Here is a 17,707-nt window from a genome sequence, read left to right on the forward strand (position 1 = left end):
CTCATTCACCTCTCATAACCTTTGGCTGCCTTCCCATATGACAGCTTCCAAGGCCCTTCGTCAGGCAGAGGAGCATGCAAAGGCAGAAGCCACAGGAACACAGCAGACACATCCACACTCCCTCAACTCCCTTCAGCATCAGTTTCCTCCTCTCATGCCCAACAACAAGCAGCAGCAGCCTCAGCCTCCCACCGAGCCCAGCGAGGGGGCTCCAAATTTAGGCAAACAGCCTACCATGTCCTACGCGAGCGCTCTTCGCGCTCCACCTAAGCCCCGGGCAGTTCGGCCTGAACAGGTCAAGAAGAATAGCGACCCCCTCTCCCTCCTACAAGAGCTGAGTATAGGAAGTTCAAATGGTAGCAATGGGTACTATTCCTATTTTAAATGAGTGTCACTTCTCCCACATAAGTGAATAAGTAATAATTTAAAAAAACAAACAAAAAAAAAAACAAATAAAAAAGAAAATTATAAAAAAGGTAAAATCATTTCTAAAAACACAAAAATTGTGCAAAGTGCATTTACAAGTTGTTTCTATCAGTAGGTTGGTTTTATGCATTTTGTTTCATTTAAACTTTTTATTTTTAACAGTCATTTTTTCCCTCCTATTTCACATATCTGTGAAGAAAATAAGTATATATAATGAATGCATTACTGGTATATATACATACTCATTATGTATATATGAATATATACTTATATTATCTACACTTGTATATGTACGTAATGCTAAAAAAAAAAAAAAAAAGCAAAAAACAAACATAAAAAAACAAAAAAAGCTCAAAAACAATGGTGTCTGTTGGTTGACCACTTAGCTCCCGCTTGTATTTTTCCTTATTGAAGTTGTTTTGCGAAATAAGTATGTTTTTATTATTTTTTATTCCTCAGTTTCGAGTGGACATTACTTATTGATTTTCATACTACTGTAGATGTAATGGACATAAGCTAAGTGGTCAACTGACACAGAAACTACATGGAACAGTGTATAGAAGTAGATAAATTTTGCTCTAATATGTACATATAAAGAAAAAATAAAAGACTGAATCGTATGCCACAGACATGTCCTTAAATTCCTGCATCATGCTAGATTTGCAATATGAGTTTTAAAGTTTTGTTTTTCCTGTTTTTAGCTTCTGATCTTTAATTCTTAGACATCCTTACCTGGGAATCATCTTCAGTCATTTTTAGTAGAAAATGTGATTATTTATGGGGGAAAAATTACAAATATCGATTGCATATTTTAGCTTTTACCAGCTTCAACATCAAAGCAGCAACAACTGTTTCATTCCTCCTCTCTTTGCGTTAAAGATCAGAGAACACCATCCTTTTCAGTGATAAGATTATCCTAGACTGCTTTGCTTGTGGCTGACACGCAGTTACATGAATTCTTTGTTGTTGTTGGTTTTATTTTATTTTATTCTTTGTTTAAGACCGTCATTGCATCGTGGACTTACTTTGCAACTCTTGTCCAACAGTATGACATTGTTTCAGTATAATTACTGGAGTGAAATGGTTTGTTTGTTTGTGTTTTGCTATTGGGCAGAGTTCTGTTTTTATTGTGTTGTTTTGTTTGAAAAGGTTGCAGTACTCTGAAGGCTTGTGTAAGTGAAGAAAGGACAGTGAGGTCAGAGTAGTGTGTCTAACAGGCAAACTGAGAAGATCTAGAATTGCAGTCAGATGTTTTTGAACACACTAAATTATTGGTCTTACGTATGTTGGAACTTAAGAGTAAACACCCTGAAATGTTGTAGGTGTGACAACTTTTTTTTAAATATATATATATATATATGCTTCTTTATTTTCTTTATAATAACAATGAATAGAAAATTGCCCAAAGTTGATGATAGACCCGTTATGTTAACCTGATCTCAGATGATTTGCCAGTTTCTTGCCACTTAGTTTTAGGCCAGAATGTCCAAAGGTTTTGAAGTCCTTAGGAATAAATATTACTTACATCTTTTGTTGTTTTGTCGCAAACATTGGTCATTGATCATTTCCAGTCCTGCTCAAAGTCAGCAGCTTTTCCATGAGCTGGGTATTTTGGAAATTCAGAGTATGTAATATCAACCTTTTAAAACTGCTGAATGAAGAGTAACATAGAACTCGCTGTTCAGAAACCTTTGACTGTTTTGCTTGTAGGGTGTGAATATAAAGAATGAATCGGAAATATTGGGTTTGCTCCTCGTGGTTCACAGAACCTTTTTATTCAGATTAGATATATTAACGCTACTGCAGTAGACACGTTTCATTCTCTTTAATCTAACTGAAATTGCTCTGCTCGTGCTTTGCATTTCACTACGACAACATTTTTCTATATTTGTAACACCTTAATAAATTACAGGATGAATCATGCCGCTGAGTTACTCAAAAGGAGTTGACACACAACAGGAAGACACACGTACATGCACATGAATTTTACTTGAAACCCAGCTGATTTGAGACATGTGGAAATGAAGTATAAAAAGATGCTCGCACACTGTATCTGCCTATTTTATTTAACAAAAAAAAAAAAAAAAAAAAGCGACAAAGCAATAGTGACAACAGTGGTCCAGTGCTCAGTCCTGTCATGTAATTCATGAATTGTTAACACATCACTGCCCCATCTGCAATTTGCTAAAAAATAATAAATCGTCCTGCTGTTTCTTGGCTTCCACATGGTAGTTAATCCCTCATAAATCTCTCTAAAGGTCACTTCCTCAGAACCCCACTGCTAATAACTTTGTTTTCAGCAGAGAGCTTCATACACGGCATGGTTTCATTTTTGTCACATTCTAGCTCAAAGGTCCAGATTTTTTGACTTTGCAGAGAACACATACTTGTAAATATGCATTTTCTAGGTATTTACAAACAAGAACTTTGGGAACGCCTCAATTTTGTAGAAGCTGTTCAAAGAAGAGGTATGCCCTTTTTAATTATGCAAATTCACAAAACAAAGAATTCTAGAAATGGACAACAACAACCCGGTTGGTAGTTGCAACATCTTGGAACTTTTTTTTTTGTTTGTTTGGTTTTTTTTGTTGTTGTTTTGTTTGTTTTTGTTTTTCTCTTAAAGATGGTGTCTGGCTTATTAGGCAGAGGAAACATTGTGTTGCAGCTGTTACAACTTCTTTCACTGTACAATGTGTATTTTTAAGTACATGTTGCTGGATTAGTCCTTCCCTGTTTTCTCACCACTTCCCAAGCTGTACAACAATCAAAATGGATTTGTTTTTAAATGTGAAGTCTTTTTCTTTTCTTGCATGTTGAGATGATCTGGCTGGTTTTTATCCCTGTTTTTACCAGTTTGTATTGATTTATCGATGGAGGAAAAAAAAGAAGAGAAAAAAAAAAAGCTTTTTGTTTAACCTACAGAGTCAGATTTTGGTATATTATTTGATGTGTACAATAACTTGTGACATTATCAACAAATCTATTATACTATTTTACTAATGTGTGAATCAAATATGTAATGGTCATGTTAGGTTTTTTTGGTTTAGTTTGTTTTTTTTCTTTCTGCAGTTAGTTGGCAGATGTGAAGCTGAGGTTGCTCCCTCGTGTGTATTAAATTTAAAATACTGTGTTTAGGTGATCTGTTTTCCACACAATAGTCGCTGGCTGGTCTCTGAAGTTGTGCAATACTAATATTTCACCACTTCTATTGATACAGTTTTGGTCTTGAAGCAGAGGAGATCAAGCCTTTTTGTTTGTTTGTTTGTTTGTTTGTTTGTTTGTTTTTTTTAAAGAAATGCTCATTTCTTCTTTTTTTTCTTTTTTCACAGCTCCCTGTCAGGAGTCTTTCTTTTGAAAGGAGACAATAAAAGCACTGTCTTGTGTGTGTGTGTGTGTGGTTAACAGTTTGATTTCACCTTCCAGAAATCACAGTCTGAGGTGTGTATTTAAGTGGGGGGGACAAAGTGAAACCATCGTGTGTGTGTGTGTGTGTGTGTGTGTGTGTGTGTGTGTGTGTGTGTGTGTGTGTGTGTGTGTGTGTGTGTGTGTGTGTGTGTGTGTGTGTGTGTGTGTGTGTGTGTCACACTGAATGGGAGCAACCTTTTGCCCAGCCAGCAGAGAGCACTGTGTTCAGCTTTCTATAAGCGCCATCTTTTCCCGTTATCTGTTGGCTCTCCTCTGCAGTGAATCAATGGCTCACCGGTCCTCCCAGCTTCTCAGTCCCATTGGTTCCTTACTCGTGGGTACAAAACAATGGATAGATCTGTTTTGCTCTTCTTCATTTCAGTTGGTGGTGGTTATGATTCAAGGATTTTTGACTGTGTTTTAAAGGTTTATTTTCTTTTGTTTTCTTTTTATTTGTTTCTCTATTAAAGTGTTTTTATTGAAACTGTTTGAGTTCTGTTTCTCTGTCTTCTGAATTGTTGTGTAGTTGTGCCACCTGGGTCCAGATGGACCTTTACTGCATTAAATAACGCGGTCCCAGATAAGTTTTCCACAGCATTTCAAGATTGAATTTTTATTACAAACCTATAAAGCAGTATATAACAAACACACTCAAAATCTAACGCATTCCAAACGTTGTTACTGCATGCCTCATTCAGTGAAAAAAACACTAGAAGTACAGGAGGTTCACGTCAACAGCTGCCTCTATTTTAAACCACTGGATCTTTTTTTTTTTTGAGTGACAATACAACTTTAAAGTCAAGTCAAAGAAAACTTATTTTAAAAGTAAATAAACAACTGGATTCTTTCCTCCTCCGTGCAAAGATGGATGCAAGGCTGACACAACAATGACAGTGTGGTTCTTCAGATACACCACATGTCAGCACAAAACGGTCTGAAATATGAACTCCTTGGTGCTCGAGTCTGTTTGCACAGAACAGCAGCCATTTCGTGAGTGACTTTGAGAAAAGTAAAAACAAATATTTAAGAGCCTTTCGGTGTGTCACATAACGTCAGCAGCTATATAACCTGACTTCTTTTTATAATGTATTTAAAAAAAAAAAAAAAAAAAAAAAAAAAAAGCCCAGTAGAGGAGAAGTTCTGTAAGTGTCTGGCTGCGAACTTCATGCTTCTTGTTCTCTTTTATATCCCCTTGGTTGGTGTTGCGCAATACAGGCTACACAGAAAAGGTTTATTCTAATAATGTCCTGTACATTTTTGCTTTTTAAACCCAGGTGACCTAATTTAGTTCAAATCCCCCACCAAATAGAATGGTCACTGACCAACTTTCACTCCTTAATGTGGACTGTTACGCTGTTACAACTGAATTATAAACTGCAAGTAAACATCAGCTAAAGTCCGTGCTCATAATCTGAAAATATAGTGCAGCTCCATCACTCTATTAGTTTGCCACTTGCATATTGTGTGATTGCACAGCGTGACATCATTTACAACCGAAATTAAATTCAATTGGCGCTCATCTCTCTGAAACTCTGCATGTAAGGTTACAATTCAGTAAAAGACCATGAATCTGTGGCTTTTTTTTCTGTTATCTATGCTAACAGCGTGTATAGATGCAAATGGACATTCACCACATGGGTCAAACGGGTCATAACAACACATGAAAATGAACAGAGGCATGTTTTGTATCAGTTTGGCATGGAAGCTGTCAAGGCCTTGTATGTGCACCTGCTAGAACTGAACCTTTTCCAACATGACTGGTGCTGAAGACTTTGGGTGTTTAGCATTCCGCTTGCTACAGACACATACACCCAGACTCTGAGCAAGTAGTTTGCTCAAAGCTTTCCTTTACTCAGGAAGTTCTGGACTTAATGTGCAATTATTTAACTTTAAATGATGTTTTTTTTTTTCTTCTTTTATTTATCATTAGAGATTTACCGTTTAAGCTATAGGCTAAAAAATGACTTAATTGACAGTATAAGAGGGCTTCTTGGAGTGATGCCATAAAAAATACAGAAGCACATTGGCTATGTACACGATATCATACATAATGCAGTACATAAAATCACCTGACCTGGATGTCAGGCCATTAATGCTCAAAATGTTTGTCTTTTTAACTAAGGAGTGACACATGGGGGAACTAGTAAGACCAAGGTCATAATACAATACCTTTTCACCAGTAAAAACATGCCAGCACTAAATCATGAGTTGGAGGGGGAAAGGAATATCTTAAAAAATACTACTAAATCCCATGTGGGAAATGTCAGCTCTTAGTGACGAGTAGAGCAGGTTTTAAGCAACTGTGGCCTACAACACAAAATTGCAGGCATTACAAAGGGCCGCTCTTTACACTGTGGTTTCTTCTCTGATGACAAGCTGATGTCGTTGAATCTAACATCTGTATTCAAAATAAAAGACAAGTCATTCTTTTCCTGCATTTGTCCGTATGTCTTGCTATCACTCAACTTGTTCCGGTTCGGCGTCCATGCAGGTTTCCCATGGATTCCTGGGCATCTGAGGCATGGAGAGGAACAAGAGTGCAATGCCACAGAGAAAGAGGAGGACAAAGCCAGTGCAGGCACAAGCAAAGGACCAGCCGTAGTAGTATTCGATCCAAATTGTCTCCTCGCTCTCGATCATGCGCTTCACTGACTGACGCATCACCTCCAGTGAGATGAATGCACAGAGACCTGAGAAAGAGAGTGATTAAATATTAGACACGGCTTATAGTAACACCTGTGGCACCCGCAGATTCCCATGCTCACCAAATATGAAACACACACTGAACATAAAAGCAAAACGACTGTGAAACAGAAACTGAACACACCTGCAAATGCAAAAAACATGCCAGCAGGTTTAAGGAGGTAGTCTCTTTTTTTGCCTGTACCAGTACATGAGCCCAGCACACAAAGAGAGCCAAGGATCATGAAGGCCAGACTGAAGATGGAGATGGCTGCAGCTGAGATGTTGTACTCTGGAAAGACAAAAAAATGTCAGTCAATTTTACAGTCATGTTGTAAAATTTCCTGGATCTGCCACTGGCAGATTAGTGCATGTGGAAATGGACAAAAAGCATCTGTGAAAGTCTCATTAATGCTGAATGACAAAGACATGACCTGACAGGCAAAAAGTGTAGATACTTTAATACTGAAGTGTTTTTTTCTTCTACTTGTAGGCAACAGAGCTCCAAATCTGCTGTGACAAATTATTATTAACCTGTCATCCATGCCTTTGCCTCTTCAGGTTTTCTCGCTTTTCTTGTCTCTCTGTTGTCCATGAAGGTTTTTGGGCTCCAGCAGAAGACAATAATGCTTTTTAAAGAAACGAACTATATACTTTAATTTCTATTTATAATTATAAAGCAACTAGAAAGTTAAACTTTACTCAAAAATTAAATAAACATTTTTTTTAATTAAAAGACAAAATAATCTTTTTTTTTCGAAACTTTGCTTACTTTTACATCTAAAGTCTTTTAGTTTTAGTTGGTTTAGTTTAGTTAGGTTTAGTGTACGATATCACGAGATTATCGTACACTAATTTTGAAGTTGACTGTGTAAAAATCTGTCTCGTTTTTTCTGCTGAAATTTTCTCCACGGGTTTACAAAGGGTTTTTCTTGACATCAAATGCGAAATGTGTCCATACGTGTACTCTTGTCGCATTTTGTAGCATTCTCATGAGAAGCAGAGAGTGTGGGTGCTTCCCACCTTGTTTGTTGGCAACAGATCAAACATTGCATGTCTAACCTCTCTGCACAAGGTGATTATTTCTGATTGGATCGCTTCCAAACTTGTCCCGCCTCTCTACATACCTTATTCCTCATGTAACCAGAATATTTCCGTCTCGTTTTTATTCGTCTTATAAGTCTGAGCCCATTTCATCATATTTTTTTGTCCTTGTGGGTTGTTTTTTATTTAGTTATCGTCTCGTTTTCGTCAAAAAAAGACTTTTGTGAATGAAAACTATGGTGAAATTACTTAGCCAACGAAATTAACACTTTAGTAGCTGAAAGTATTGTTATTTTGTGGTATTTGGTACTCTGGTTAGTTTTTAGGAGTAGCAGGGCAGATTTAAAGTACACTATTGTGCCCAGGGTCATGATAACAGGGTGATATTATTGTATGGTGATGCTGTGTAACTCACCATTTGTACACTAATAGAAGTCTATGCAAAATAGGCTATGTCAGGTTTTGGCTATCTGGGCCTGTGACTAGACTAACAACCTGGGGTGGATGGATGAATGAATGCTTTGGGTCTTTAGATTAGTTCCCCAAAGAAAAACACCTGCTAACTTCTCCATTGCTTTTATTATAAATACAAGGTCTTTGAAATTGGGTGCACTAATATAAATGGATTCTGGTCTTTCATTTAGAGTGTACAACAGCAGCTGGCTAGGTTTCTGAGCAGACAGGTAGATAGGAACCCAGGCCTTTGATCTGTAGCCTGTTTGCCTGTGAACCATACCCTAGGGAGAGAAAGGCACCCCTTTGGGGGGGAAAAGCCTTCATCTTCTACTGGCAGGGGAGGATGGGCTGCACCCTGAACAGCTCTCTAACATAAACCATGTGTGTTAGAGGTTGGTGTCTAACTCAAGTCTGCAAAACCATGGATTCTCACATAGCGTGAGCAACATAGACATCAAAAAGCTTTCTGCATTTTATTCATACAGCACTTGCTTCACTGCACTGCTCAGAAATTTTTCAGCCTGCAGAAACATGAACTTCTCATGTGCTAAATTTAACCCTCCAACACAGAAAGGGGCAGTATTATGAGGAACTGGTCAAGCCACGTTCAAATTCACAGTGTTGCTAATGTATTAATCTCTTTGGCAAGGTTCCTTTCTTTTAATGTGTACTGGAATAGGATTTATTTTTATTTTTTGCTATTGAGCGTACACTTTATGTCACTCTCCAAATTTAGCAGATTAGGTATGAGTACATATTAATACATACAGTATCGGATGCATCAAAATAACCACCCTGCTGAAAGAGACAGTTTAGAAAGAAACTCCAATTGTCTGAGCCCATTAACCTGATCATCTCTTTTACTCTCAACTTTTCAAATTTTCACTTCATTTACATTTTTACTGGGAGCATCCCTACATGCCCTAAAGTAGCTCACTGACCACACGTGTATGTTCAGACCACTAACGGCCTCTGCATGGGAGGACTGATGTACAAGGAGGAGAAAACATACACAGCTGAACAAATGTATGTACAAGATATATTTTGCTAAAGCACAAAATTTCGGGACTTATGATCCACAGCTTCTGACCATCAGGGGAAACAACAAGAACTTGAAAAACTACTGAGGCAGACTATTGCATGTTATACAGAGAAATTGAAAATAGATATTGGTCAGCTGGAGAAAGAAAGAAAGAAAAAAAGAAACAAGTCAGATTTCAGATAGGATTTCTCCCGTGAGATGTTCTGACATTGATAGACGGTCGAGTCTGCCTGCTGTGACACTGCCGACTGTGCTGTGGTCAGATGTGAAACATAACTGAAAACTTGAACCCACACAGAGAAAAGCAGCAGCAAGTGAGATCATTTGGAAAAATCACGAAGCAACTGCTACATTTCGACTCGTCTGATGTTCACTTCACACAGAGGAAGGAACATGAATTCAGAGATGAAAGCAACTTATTATTTCAGTGTTTTAAGACAGAATAGGCCGAAGCAATTGCCAAAGGGAGTGAAAACAAACAAACAAACAAACATACCTTTTTGTGTTTTATATTCAAATATCTCAGCATCCTGTCCTGGAGTGAAGTGCCTGAAGTAAGTGCAATTTTCGTCTGTGAAAAGAAAAAAAAACAAAGCAAAACCATATTTAGTTTAATTTTCTCTTCAAATCTGCACAGAATATTTGTACTCTGCTTTGTACCAGCACATTACGATAAAACCACAACAATAAAATACAGATATTACATCCACATGTTAAAGGTAAGTTTAAAATTGATTATTTTTAGTGCTTTTGGAGTTCTAATGCTCTTATTGGGAAACTTTTGATTTTACAGATTTTTAAAAAGTTGGCCTCGTCTTGCAAAATTTTATTACAATAAACTTAAATGTCTTCATATGTAAATAAAAGCTCTACTGATAAAAGGCGAGAGACGCATCAAGAGGGTTGTGAAGCACAGACATGATTAGTTAATTCAGTTGGGACTCTGATGGGAGCCTTCAATTGCACACAGCTATGATGAGTCAGTGTGGTATTCAATATGTTGCTATGTATGACCAAAAACCTTCCCGGACTTGAATCTAGATGCTCAGTTTTGACCATATAATCTGCCAGCAAATACACCAAATTGTCATAAAAGTGCTTTTACCTTGTGTTTGCTTGTCATTGACTGGGTTGTTTGGTTGTTTTTAAATTCCTCTCAGATCAAGGTCATATTTGTCAATGCCTAATTTATGTTTTATGATTCATTTTTATTTGACAAAATTTCTGTTTCTAATAAGACAGTTTGTTTTTCTTCTTTCTCAGGTTTGCTCCACATTTGTTCGCCCCATTAGCTGCATTCACCTTTTGTCACACGCCTTTGGAATATGGTACTTGTATTAAACACTTCACATGGTCTCAGCTATAGCTTCCATTTTTTGTCCAAAAGGGATTTTACATCCCAAGATAATGTTACAATTAAAAGTGGCTTCCCTGCAGAACTTTCTCCTTTGTGTGGTTTGACTCTGGTTGCAGACATCGAGTTCAGTTTCTGTCATGCAGACAAGGTGTTATGCCTTAGGGATTTGCAGATATAAAGCCAGGCGTTATGCATTATGTGATCACATAGTTGTTTGAAAGAAAAAGAAGTCTTTGATGCTGTGCCAGGTAGAAATGTTATCCCTTTTAGAAACAGGCTTGGTGTACATACAAAACTTGATTACATTTGATGATCTACCACATTTTGGCCATTGGGATATTTGGCCAAAACATCGGGAAATACGATCATTCAAATAATTAAAAACATTTGAATGATCATATTTGCTCAAATAGTGAGAAGATTTATGCATGCAGCACCAGATCATCAGTTCTCTCATGCACAGTCAGGTGCATGTCCATGATCTCGACGGTATGAGGGCTTAACACACAGGCACATTCCTTATCCCAGTTTCCACACGCGCTCATCATGGGAAGTGAAATGCTTTCATGTGAAAATATGAAGTACTGCATGGTATGATTTTATGGTAAGAGCTTGATAGCTTTGACATTCTTCTATTTCTCAAGAAACTGAGCTAAATGGGATGTCAGGTGCCCCTAAAAGGAAATAACAGGGTAATTTGGTGTAACAGGCGCAAATAGTATTTATGAATCATATTTTTCCAAGTCAAGTCAACAGTGCAATGTTCACACAAAGCTCCTTTGAAATGGCAAGCTTTTAAAGCCATGTGTCATACTGTGTGGGCCTACATGCAAAAAATAAATACATAAAAACCTTTTTTATGAATGAGGACAGGGACTGGCCATCAAAGAAAGGAAGAAAAAAAAACCAGTGGTTGTTACTAAGCAACAAGCGCTGCTGTTTTTCACTGGAGAATGTGATAGAGGTTTGTCACCTACATGTATTTATTGAGTCAAACCTTGCATTCAAAACAGATGCTGGCCTTTGAACCCCCCCCCCTCCCCCTCCCCCCCCCCCCCACACACACACACGCATATGCCTAAATACATAATGCTGATCAATGTCAGTCATCCACCAAAACATAATAATAAAAAAATAAAAACACATGGTCTCGATGTTCGAAAGTGTTTCATGATTATGTTCATTAAGCTTAAGCTTAGCAGGTTTATTCCCACATGTGACTGTGTGTGCTGCCCAATTAAACTTACCTCAGAGTGCATGTTTTTATAGAAATGTGAGGAAGAACTGTTGGATAAAAACGTATCTGTTATCATCTGTGGAAGCATGCTACAACAAACCCAGAGACACACACACACTAATCCAATTTTGGGTTACTGTTAGTCCTTGTCCTGCCAGGCTGTTTTGACGAGCTCTATAAAGCCTCCCTTTTTCCAAATAGGGCTGTCCGCCATCTTTCGACTGACAAGGCGAGGATGCAGGATTAGCAGCGTCTCTGCACATTGTCATGTCAGAGCAGCGTCTTTCCTCGCATTGATTTGTGGTGTCAGTTCATTTTTGGCTACATTTGGCTGTCAAAGCCTTCCTCATTCTTTGCTTTATCAGCTATGACAAGTGGAGTGTTGTTGCAGGGTCAAGAAAAATGTACATGTCAACAAAATTACTTTCAGTAAAGGTCGATCAGTGGCTTCTTTCAAACTTTTGTTACTACTTTGCTGCTTTTGCATGGAAATGTGTCCTAAAGATGAAAGGTGCACTTTTCCCTTCTCTGTAATACTCTGCTAATCTAAGCACCCTCTTTGCAAATGCATAAAACTTTGATCCCACTACAAACCTCAAATACCACATGGATGCATGCCTATTTAGGTCAGAAAGGCATCACTAGCACCCTTTCCCCATATACAATGCCCATCCCTTGGTTGCTATGTTGCATGCCTATATAGGCAAAATACCATTGATTCCATTGCTTTTTTGGGCTGTGAATCCCATCCTCGGGGAGTGTGAAGTAATTTGAGTGGTGGGCTGCACGGAGATGCGTAGCTGCAGGAAGGTCTTGAGGGAACAGGCCGGTGGGAGAGCAGGCCTTAGAGCTATGCCTGACTCTTTCAGGCGGCCCCGTCACTCATAGGACTTGGCTTGAACACTTGACCCTCACGCGGCACAGCTGAGTATTTACGTGGCCTATATTTATACCTACAGCGGGTGTTTGCTGAGCAATTTACACAGTAATATATATATATTTTTTAAATCTCATGTTTTTGGGAACAGTTTTAAAATTGCTTACGCTTTTGGCCAATAAAATGCCGTCACATAATTGTTGTTTTCAATACTATTGAAAATTAAACATAGGGTGAAAAACTTGGAAGCGGCTTGCCAGAACATCTGATGTTGCACATTAAGACTTAACAGCTCCGATACTCAAAAGACATATGCAGTTAAATATAAAGCAGGATAATGCCAACAACTAAAATATTCATTAGGTTAATTTGTTACTTTTTTCTCAAAGCTGGTACAACATGTAAATCTTTATTGTACACTTAACTTGATTTTATATCACAGTCTGTGCTTTATCAACAGCTGATATAAATAACAAGTCAACCCATATTTTCCAGTTGAGTCTCTCTCAGCGAACACCATCTCACACGCTGTTCAAGTCCTGTGTTGGATCAGAGTTTGACACCTCTCTGAGGACAAGTGGTTATGATAAACAATATTGTTCCTGTCCAAATACAGTGGGCCTGGGGAAGCCCCTGGAAACACGGGACTTCTGCCTGTTTTTATTTACTTCTTCTAAAGCTATTTGCCAAGTGAAACGGATCTGTTTCATTTCAATGACTGTAATATATTGCATTGTCCAAAAATATTCCAGATCACTGCTTTCACTGTGTAGTTGTTTAAAAGTCAAAAACTGCACATGAAGAACCCAACCCAAAAACATTTGTCTCTTGGAGTTGCTGTCTTAAGAATTCCCTGTGTGCCTGGGCGGGTCACACTTATTTGGAATATTCAGCACATGCCTGCAGCAACAAGCCCCCCTCAGGCATCTCACTTGCTCCTGAGATGGCCCTGCAGTGCAGACAGTGTCTGGGATTCCTAAAAGTTGCAGGCTGCCACAATCAGGTTCTATTTGTAAGTAGTATAAATTTGGTATGATGTCTGGGCACGCTTCCAAAATCTCACATAACTTGGGCTCAGATAACACAGTCAGAGTTTTTCAGATAATGTTCAATTACCCATTTGCCCCCAACAGTAGCGTAACTCTCACTCCAGATCATTGGCACCACGAGTCTTTGCTTGCCAACAACGGCTCAGCACTTCTTTTTAAATTTTATTACAGTCTGCATTTTATTCAGGCACCTTTAACAGCACGATGTACCACATCATGTTTATTTGGAGACAAGACATGCACACCAAGGTGAGCCCTTTGTAGGGCATGAAAATGCATCACCTATAAACTGTGGTGGGCAAAGTATTTAGACCATTCAGTTAAGTAAAAGTATTAATACCAGTGTAAAGTGACATGTTGAGTAGGCTGGTGTAAGCATACACCACTGCAAACACAATCCAGAAGCAGACCAGCCTCCATTTGATGTCTCCGTGTTATATTAAATGTACCGACATTTCTATTTCTATTTGATGCACAAGCAGCATTTAAATTGGATCATTTTGTGCTGTTTTCACCTTACCTGCCTTGTACAGACTGAAAGATCCTTAATATGTTAAAAAAAAGATGAATGGGTTTTTGAAATGAACATGGCCAAATTAAAAACTTTAATTTCCCCGTGGCTGTGGCGGTGGTAATATTAGACTGTGTGAAATCTATCTCAAAAGTGTCCTCAAGTAAGATGTTTGAGGAAAGGCTTTTCATCACTTTTCATGGAGGCTGCTCTATCCAGTTTCTCTGTATTTCAGGGAGCTCTGATGCAGTGTCCATATCCATATGGGTATTATTATCAGCTGTCTGCAGGTTCTGTGGCAGCTGACTTTACTAATAAGATTATCTGTCAGAAAAGAGGAGCCAACCATCAGGGTTAGTCTCCAGTCTCTTGAGACTCTTATGCTTAGATTTCTCTGGCTGATGTCACATCTATCTACTGTTATCTCATGTCAACACTTTGCATCTATGGTTGGTCATAGTGGTTGGTCATTCTGGGTGCTGTTTATTCCAAGACCACCAAGATAGTTTAAACACAGGCTAAATGCTTCGACTAATATTTATATTACACTACCGGCTACTTCTTTAAAACACATTTCAAAGATGTTTCAGAAGTCTAATCAAACAGGCCCTGAAATGCTGTCGGCACATAACAATATGTATCCACGGGAAAAAGAAAAAAAAAGAAAAAACAAGCTGAATGCATGAAAGGACTAAAACATGAGGAATACAACAGGATGTGTTTGTGTTGCAAAGGGAAGTTTAGAAAGTCATATGACATGTCTAGTGATCCTGCATCAGGATCTCTATTCTTAGTAGCTTCATACCTTAAAGTAGCATCTTACTCGCATGCAATATTTTTCCAAAAAAGACTGAACCTTTGGAGAGATAGCACAGCCACAGAGACTGAAAACTAAAAACTGGCTCTCAGGTTCACTTTCATGCTCCAGTTGCAAGAAGTTTTCTCTCAGATTTTCTCTTACCTCCAGGCAGGCTGATGGGTCCGCAGCCGTGCCCTTCGTCGTAGTGTTCTGAGCTGATGTAGATGTACTTCTTGCACAGCCTCCACAGGCCGAAGTGGGCCGCCTCACAGGTCTCATTGAGTTTCTCCACCTTTGGGCTAAGAACTGCCCAGTGGTCCGTTACCACTGCCGTGAGCATGCATGCCATGCCCACCAGCAACACAAAGATGGCAATCTTAATCTTTGTACGCTTGTGCATGTTCGCAGGTGGTGAGATTTCTGTTCAGTGAATATTTTTCCCCTGATAAAATAGGAAACCTTAATAAAACTGGATGCTCTGCAATGTAGACACACTGGTCTGTGTCCTTAGGGCTTCTTTCCTCAGTGACTGCAGCACAAAAATCTCTTCTCCTTTTCTCTCACCACCCAAGACTAGTATCTTCTCTCCTCCAGTCACAAATCTGTGCTTCTGGTTGGAAAGGAAAGGGGCCAGGCGGCTCTGTCCTACTTTCAAGTCTCCTTTCCCCTACTCACTGTGAGGTGCTGCACAACTCAGGGGCTGCAAGTTTAGATAAACAGCTGTTGAGGTAGATCAGGGAAGTTGATGACCAAAGTGTCTACCATGGTGGGTAATGGGCGTAGAGGGGGTTGCAGCATGTGCTGGTCAGTGTTTTTCAGGGGCGGGGGGATGCTATAAATGTGATCGGTGAGTCAAGTTGTCAGGCTGTCTTCTTATCTGGTTACACCGCCAGTGGGCGGAGATGTGTAACGTGGACTAACATTTGTCTCTTGTCTTCACATTCACATAAGAACTATTAAAGTAAACGTCTCAGCCTTGGAAATATAGTTTCCCCTGCTTCTCAGTTTCATTCATCATACTGTTTGTATCTTAACTCTACCTCACCTTAACACTGCGTCTGTGTGGATTTGTCTCTGTAAACTATTTATAAGGAAAAAGTGGAAGTGTTTACAAAGAGCAGCAACTGTGTTTCAGCTGACAAGAAAAGCATTTTCCCCCTGGAACAATAACACGTTTAGTCTTCCTGTCAGGAAGGATACTTAATGTGTCTTATGTACTTCATATAAAATTTGTCATAATTTTTCATTTTCTTTTAATAGCTGAAAATGTACTTATTTTCTATCATTACAGTATTAGCAGCATACCAGATATAAACAAAAAAACAAAAAAAACTAAACCAAAAAAAGAAAAGCAAAAAAGAATAGAGACAAGGGACACACTTGAGGAGAAAAAAAAAGACAAAAGGTGTGCTAATCCCGTTGATTCCTCTCTGACTGTAAATCATGTTGGCACGGTTTTTAAGAGTTGGCCCACTTCAAGTCTCTTTAAAAGACTTGTGGCCCACTTTTTCCCTGGCGTGAGCAGAGACACCAGTGAAAGTCAAAAAGTCATCACAGCAGCAGAATAGAATTGTGAGAGATCACTGCAAGCTAGCACACACACACACACAAACACACACACTCCTCGTGCATATGGTACGACAGCTTTTCTCCATGCCCCTGGTACACTGCGCAGAAACACTTTCCCACACACACACACACACACACACACACACACACACACACACACACACACAAATATGAGTGAAGCCTCCAGCTGACAGATCAGTGACCAGCGACACCCTTACATGTTTCCCAAAGACTTTCAGAAAAATGACAATGTCAATAATCTTACTCAAACATTTTGGATCAACTAAAGGCTTTTCAGGGAGTTTTAGGGAATCCTGATTATAATGAATTACATTAGTCCAGCCTAGAAGCAGCAAATGCATTAACTAGTTTTTCAGTGTCACTTTAAGACAGGACGTTTCTAATTTTAGAGGTATTGTGCAAATGGAAGAAAGCCACCCTACATATTTGTTTAATATGTGCATTCAAGGACATCCTGGTGAAAAACAACTCCAAGATTCCTCCCACCATTACAAGGTAATCCCATCCAGAGTAAGAATCTGGTTAGATACCATATTTCTAAGATTTTCAGGACCGAGTACAATAACCTCAGTTTTATCTGAATTAAGAAGCAATTTAGCTTAGAAGAAAGTTAGCGGCCATCTAGGTCTTTATGTCTTTAAGACATTCCTGCAGTTTAACTATTGGTGTGTGTTATCTGGCTTCATAGATAGATAGAGCTGGGTGTCATCAGCATAGCAGTGAAAATGTATACTAGGCCTTCTAATGATACAGCTTAAGAGAAGCAAGTATAATGCAAACAAAACTGGTCCTAGCACAGAACCCTGTAGAGCTCCATAATTAACCTTAGTGTGTAAAGACGACTCTCCATTTCCATTAACAAACATGCATGGGATTAGGTTAATTGGTGATTTAAAAATTCACTGTAGGTGTGAATGTGAACATGAATGGTTGTTTATCTTTATGTGTTAGCCCTGCAGCCCTGCGTCTTGTTCTGTGGCAGCTGTGTTAGGCTTCAGCACACCGCGTGACCCTGAACTGAAAAAACAGAAGAAAATGGATGGATGGATGGATGGATGGATGGATGGATGGATGGATATTTAAAATTTGCTTGTGTAACACGTGTACGTATGTATGTCTGGATGCCTTACCATATAAGGAAACCAGGATGACCGTTTTTTTTTTAGATTTTTTAACTGACAGGTCACAAAGAGTGAGAATAAATGGGGTTCTGTCTGACCCAGTGTTCTCCT

General features: G+C 38.8%; 2 protein-coding genes across 2 annotated transcripts in view; one reads left to right on the top strand and one right to left on the bottom strand.

Moving 5' to 3' along the window:
* Positions 1-463, top strand: part of helz (helicase with zinc finger) — a 46,940-nt gene extending 46,477 nt beyond the window's left edge. The window contains exon 33 of the mRNA XM_026170425.1: positions 45-463. Coding sequence (XP_026026210.1) covers positions 45-388 — 344 coding nt within the window. The 3' untranslated portion in view covers positions 389-463. The remainder of the gene's footprint in view (positions 1-44) is intronic.
* A 4,475-nt stretch (positions 464-4,938) lies between these two features.
* LOC113023940 (voltage-dependent calcium channel gamma-1 subunit) lies at positions 4,939-15,679 on the bottom strand. The gene is made up of 4 exons (XM_026170426.1): positions 15,048-15,679; positions 9,552-9,626; positions 6,659-6,805; positions 4,939-6,521 (listed from the first exon to the last, which is right to left on the bottom strand). The coding sequence occupies exons 1-4, from the start codon at positions 15,283-15,285 to the stop codon at positions 6,289-6,291; spliced, it is 693 nt and encodes a 230-aa protein (XP_026026211.1). The 5' UTR covers positions 15,286-15,679; the 3' UTR covers positions 4,939-6,288.
* Between the last annotated feature and the right edge of the window lie 2,028 nt (positions 15,680-17,707).

Source organism: Astatotilapia calliptera, chromosome 6, assembly GCF_900246225.1.
Source record: "Astatotilapia calliptera chromosome 6, fAstCal1.2, whole genome shotgun sequence".
NCBI lineage: Eukaryota > Metazoa > Chordata > Actinopteri > Cichliformes > Cichlidae > Astatotilapia > Astatotilapia calliptera.

Coding starts and splice junctions, on each gene's coding strand:
- LOC113023940 (XM_026170426.1), bottom strand. CDS start 15,285: ATGCACAAGCGTACAAAGATTAAGATTGCCATCTTTGTGTTGCTGGTG. Junction 6,806..9,551: donor TGAATATAAAACACAAAAAG/GTATGTTTGTTT, acceptor TTGTCTTTCCAG/AGTACAACATCTCAGCTGCA. Junction 6,522..6,658: donor CATGTTTTTTGCATTTGCAG/GTGTGTTCAGTT, acceptor TCTCTTTCTCAG/GTCTCTGTGCATTCATCTCA.